This window comes from Athene cunicularia, unplaced genomic scaffold (assembly GCF_003259725.1).
Source record: "Athene cunicularia isolate RWA unplaced genomic scaffold, athCun1 SCF_267, whole genome shotgun sequence".
Taxonomy (NCBI): domain Eukaryota; kingdom Metazoa; phylum Chordata; class Aves; order Strigiformes; family Strigidae; genus Athene; species Athene cunicularia.
The window spans coordinates 1-4,435 of record NW_020799341.1 but is presented as its reverse complement, the minus strand read 5'-3'; the positions used below and the strand labels follow the sequence as shown (position 1 = coordinate 4,435).

The following is a 4,435-nucleotide window of genomic DNA, read 5'->3' as shown; positions in this document are numbered from 1 at the left end:
GCGCAGATAAATGTTTTTTTTTCTTAACAGCCCAGCTCCCCAAGCGAGTTAAACCAAAGGGAAATGGAGTGGTTGCTCTGGCGTATGTGTGTCTACACGCAGCTGCAGAGGAAAGTTTGTAATCTAGATTAAGATGTGGGTTTTGCAAGTAAAGACAAGTTCTCTGGAGGTGTGGGCAAAAGAGTGAGGCTAGAAGGAGGCAGGGGCTGAGCGAGACCCTTGTGGCCTTGGCTCACTGCAGGTGGGATTGTGCCAGTTCAACCCATTCGCCCTGGAAAACAACTGGCAGGAGAAGGAGCCTGTTGGGGAGCTGAACCACTGCGGATCGGCTCTTGGGATCACTGCTTGGAGAGGAGCCTGGCCCGAAAACTGCCAGGGGGATATTCAAGGGGAGAAAAAAAGCACAGAGGGGCTTGAATCCCCTTCTGGGACGGATCTGAAACCAGGCGGGGAGGGTTATCAGAGCTCCTCAAACACACAACCCCTCTCTCGTTCGTAGCTCTGCTCACCCAGCCACCAAAGATCCGAGCACTGACGCAGCCTGACTCAACCCAACGCAGCTCAAGATGGACACCGGTGTCATTGAAGGTGGTTTAAATGTCACACTCACCATCCGACTACTCATGCACGGAAAGGTACGTGTCCATGGGGCGCGGGGCTGCGCCGAAGCCCCCTCGCCCGATGCAGGGGTGACTCTTCGGCAGCCCGGAGGGAGACTGGGTGCTTCCACGGCAGTAAATCGGTGTCGCTTGGCCCTCGTTACTGCGGCCATTAGACAGTGGTGGTAGGAATGTGCTCCTTGGCACCCGGCCGGCTCCTGGATATCTCATGACAAGCGAGGCAGCGCTTTAAAAGCGCAGCGCATCAATAAAAATAACAGCCGGGGGGGGGAAAGTCACCCGGTGGGGAGCTCAGCTGGGAGCAAGGTGTCACTACGTCTGGTGGGGGGGATATCTGAGGTGTCAAAGAACTTTTTATGGCTGTAAAAGAGTTGTTTAAGCTTGAAACTCTCGGGAGTTTGGTGTTTTTTTTTTTTAAGCACTAACTAATGTCGCTTTTGTTTCCATCCCAGGAGGTGGGAAGCATCATTGGGAAGGTAAGTGAGCACCAAATCCCCTCGCCCTGCCTCCCTCTCCCCCCTCACTGCCCTGCGCAGCCACGCTAACGCCTCTCTTTCTCTTCCTCCCCCTCCGCACGCAGAAAGGCGAGTCCGTGAAGAAGATGCGTGAGGAGGTGAGTCCCGGAGCTGGGGTGGGGGCTCAGGCGGGGCGGCGCGGGCCTGTCGGGGAATTCACAGGCAGTGCAGGGCTGGCGGCACCGGCAGCAGATGGGAGCGGGCAGGCGCAAGGCATGCTGGGAGGTGTAGGCAGGGCCGGGCAGGAAGCTGAGGAGGCTAAGATGGCTGCCCGGAGCCGAGCCGAGCCAGGGAGGATTCACCTTCTGCTGGGCTGGTGGGGGGCGGGGGGAATCCTGGTTGCCCCCCTGCAGAACCGAGGCGGGCGTGTGGACCCGCTGCTGTGTTTTGGGGGGTTGAGTTGGGGGGCTGGGAGCCCTGACGTTGGCTCGTTTTCCTCCCGCAGAGCGGTGCTCGCATTAACATCTCAGAAGGGAACTGCCCCGAACGGATCATCACCCTCGCTGGACCCACCAATGCCATCTTCAAAGCTTTTGCGATGATCATTGACAAACTGGAAGAGGTGTGTCTGTGGCCTCCAGCCCCCCCATCCCTGCCTGCCGGGAGCAGGCAGCCTTTACCCCTCTCCCCAGAGAAATTTGCCCTGGGATCTGCCCCAGAGCGTGACGGGGGGGAATCTGGATCACGAGGAAGAGCTCTTCCCTGGGGATGAGCGGTGGGATGGGCCCGTTCCGCGCGGGCTGGGGCTGTTTTCCCTGCGATGCCTGATCTTTGCCCAGCTGCAAGCAGGGGCAAGGTCCAGGTAGTGCTGCTTCCCCGTGGGTGCTCAGCCGTTGTTAAGCTGAGCTTGCTGAGTGCCAGAGCCCTGCAGGGGCTCAAAACACCCCGCGGGCACCCGTTATACCCCTTAAACCAGAGCAGGGCTTAAACTCCCTGGGCTTTGCTCATCCTGGGCGCTTGTGCTGCTGCCCCTTTGGGGCTCGGCTCCATCTCCAGCCCTGCCCAGGAGGGGAGCCAGGGCTGTGATTGTGTGGTGCTGAAGCTGTGTTTTGCCCCTGCTCCTGTCAGATCGGTGATTTTCAGGGGAATGTTGATGCTGGATAACCTGGATCCTGGCTGCAGGCATTAGAGCCTGCTCAGGGCCCTGGCGTAGAGGAGTTTTCCATCCTGCTCCACGTCGTTCGGAAGGTGTGAGCGCTCCTCACTTGGTGTGAGGCAGAGCTCTGCGGTCCTCACCTCACCCGTGGGGGTTAAAAATCCTGTTACCCTTCAGATTTGGGACCCTTCTAGTGCTGGCAGATCTGTCCCCAAGGCTCCCTCCTCCTAAAAGGCTGCTGAGCCCAGCACTCCTCCTGCTTTACCCCAAGAGCTGGAGTCCTCCAAGGGCTTCCCAGCTGAAGGTGGCTCCTGGCTGCCGGCGCTCTGGGCTCGGCGTTAAAGCTTTTCTTTTAGTAGGTCAGTTGAGCCCGTGGCCTTGTGCCTCCCCTCCCCCCTGGCAGCACATGACCGCTGTCATCAGTGCTGGGCTTGTTTTCCCCAGAGCTGCTCCCGCCCTGATCCCCCGTTACTACGGGAGGCTCCGTGCTGAACCCAGAGCTGGGGGGACACCGAGCCCCCAACCTCTCCTTCCCCTCCAGTGTCACCAGTGGTGTGACCCAACCAGTGCTTCTGTGCTGGGCTAAGAGGGGGTTAAACCCCCATATTTGTTAAGACAACAGTGTTTGGCTTCTTCCTCCTTCCCCAAAATGTGGCGTTTCTGGGCCGTTAACAAAGTCCTGGGAAATAAAATAGGACCAGGAAGAGCCCTGGGGTCACCTTGGCCTGGTCTGCCTGTGCCAGCATCATCCTCCCCGTCCCTCCGCCGGGCACGTCACCTCCCCGCGTGCCGTTCTGGCGAGGGCAATGCGTCAGGCTGACCCCTCTGAGTAACTCCTCTTCCTCGCAGGACATCAGCAGCTCCATGACCAACAGTACAGCTGCCAGCCGGCCCCCAGTCACCCTCCGACTCGTGGTACCCGCCAGCCAGTGCGGTTCCCTCATTGGGAAAGGAGGCTGCAAGATCAAAGAGATACGAGAGGTGGGTGTTGGCCCATCCCAGGGGGATGCACGTGGGGTCTGGGTGCCCCCAGGGTCAAATCCTTGCAGCAGCCCCCACCCTGGGTGGTACCACATAGCAGAGATGTGGCATCCCTTGGCTTTTTTAGACCTTATATTTTTAGTCCTTGTGAAACTGAGACTCAGGGCAGACCCTCCCTTTCCCAGTCTTGTCCCCCACAGCGGGACACCTGAGTTCTTGCACTGCCTTTCCCCGGGCTCTTAATTCTTTTTTTTCCCCCAGTTGTTGGAGATGGGGAATGTGTTGCCAGGTCTGTGTCTCCCTCGGTAATGCCATTTAGCACTGGGTGCTGCCAACCCCAGGCTGCTGACAGATTAAACTCTGTCCAGCTCTGCTGGCTGCAGAGTTGGGCTTGACTTGGGTTGCAGGAAAAAAACTGCAGCCCAGGTCTTCCTCTCTGCCCTGGGCTCCCAATGACCGAATTATTTCCACCTAGGATTAAAGAACTTTATTTTAGTGGAGAGAATGGTGACAGTGGTGGGGGGAGCAGTTTTAGCTATGTATAACCCAGCCACGGGGTTTGTTGCTGAGGTCACCACCCTCCCTGGGGTCTGACCACCTATTTTTAACTGTCAACTTTACAGAGCACGGGGGCACAGGTCCAGGTGGCAGGAGACATGCTGCCCAACTCGACCGAGCGAGCCATCACCATTGCTGGGATCCCACAGTCCATCATCGAGTGCGTCAAACAGATCTGCGTCGTCATGCTTGAGGTAGGGCCTCCCCCCACCAAAGCCCTGCTGGCATGTGTGAGGGTTTGGTTTTTTTTTTTATTCCCTTCTGGGGAGGCACATGTGGTGCAGGGATCCCCACTGCCCTTGGCCAGCCACATCCCTCCTCGCGAGTGGAAACCGCTGAGGACAGACAAACGGCTGCTGGGGAGGGGATAAAGGGATAGCTGGGGATTACAGCCTCATCCAGGTGAGGCTTGGAGCTGCTTAAAACCGGGTTCAAACCAGGCCTCTCAAGCTGCTCACCAGCTAATGGTGTCGCCCGTGGCTTCATGGTGACCCCTCGTGCTGCCCAGCACGGTGACACCGAGCAGCATCATCCTCCTGTCCCAAGTCCCCTTGCACGCTGCTCTGCTCCTCAGGTGTCATCTCGTGGATGGGATGAGGGGGAGAAACAGGCTTGCTCTGCATCCTCCCAAAGGGCTGATTTTTAAACCCGAAGCAGAGTGTTTG

The 4,435-nt window shown here is 58.1% G+C and overlaps 1 protein-coding gene across 1 annotated transcript; it reads left to right on the top strand.

Moving 5' to 3' along the window:
• Positions 1-465: 465 nt before the first annotated feature.
• Positions 466-4,000, top strand: LOC113490749 (poly(rC)-binding protein 2; the record flags this gene model as incomplete). Its single annotated transcript, XM_026867322.1, has 6 exons — positions 466-635; positions 1,073-1,096; positions 1,201-1,233; positions 1,581-1,697; positions 3,081-3,212; positions 3,836-4,000. Coding segments are annotated over exons 1-6 (540 nt in total), but the record flags the coding sequence as incomplete, so codon positions are not given.
• Between the last annotated feature and the right edge of the window lie 435 nt (positions 4,001-4,435).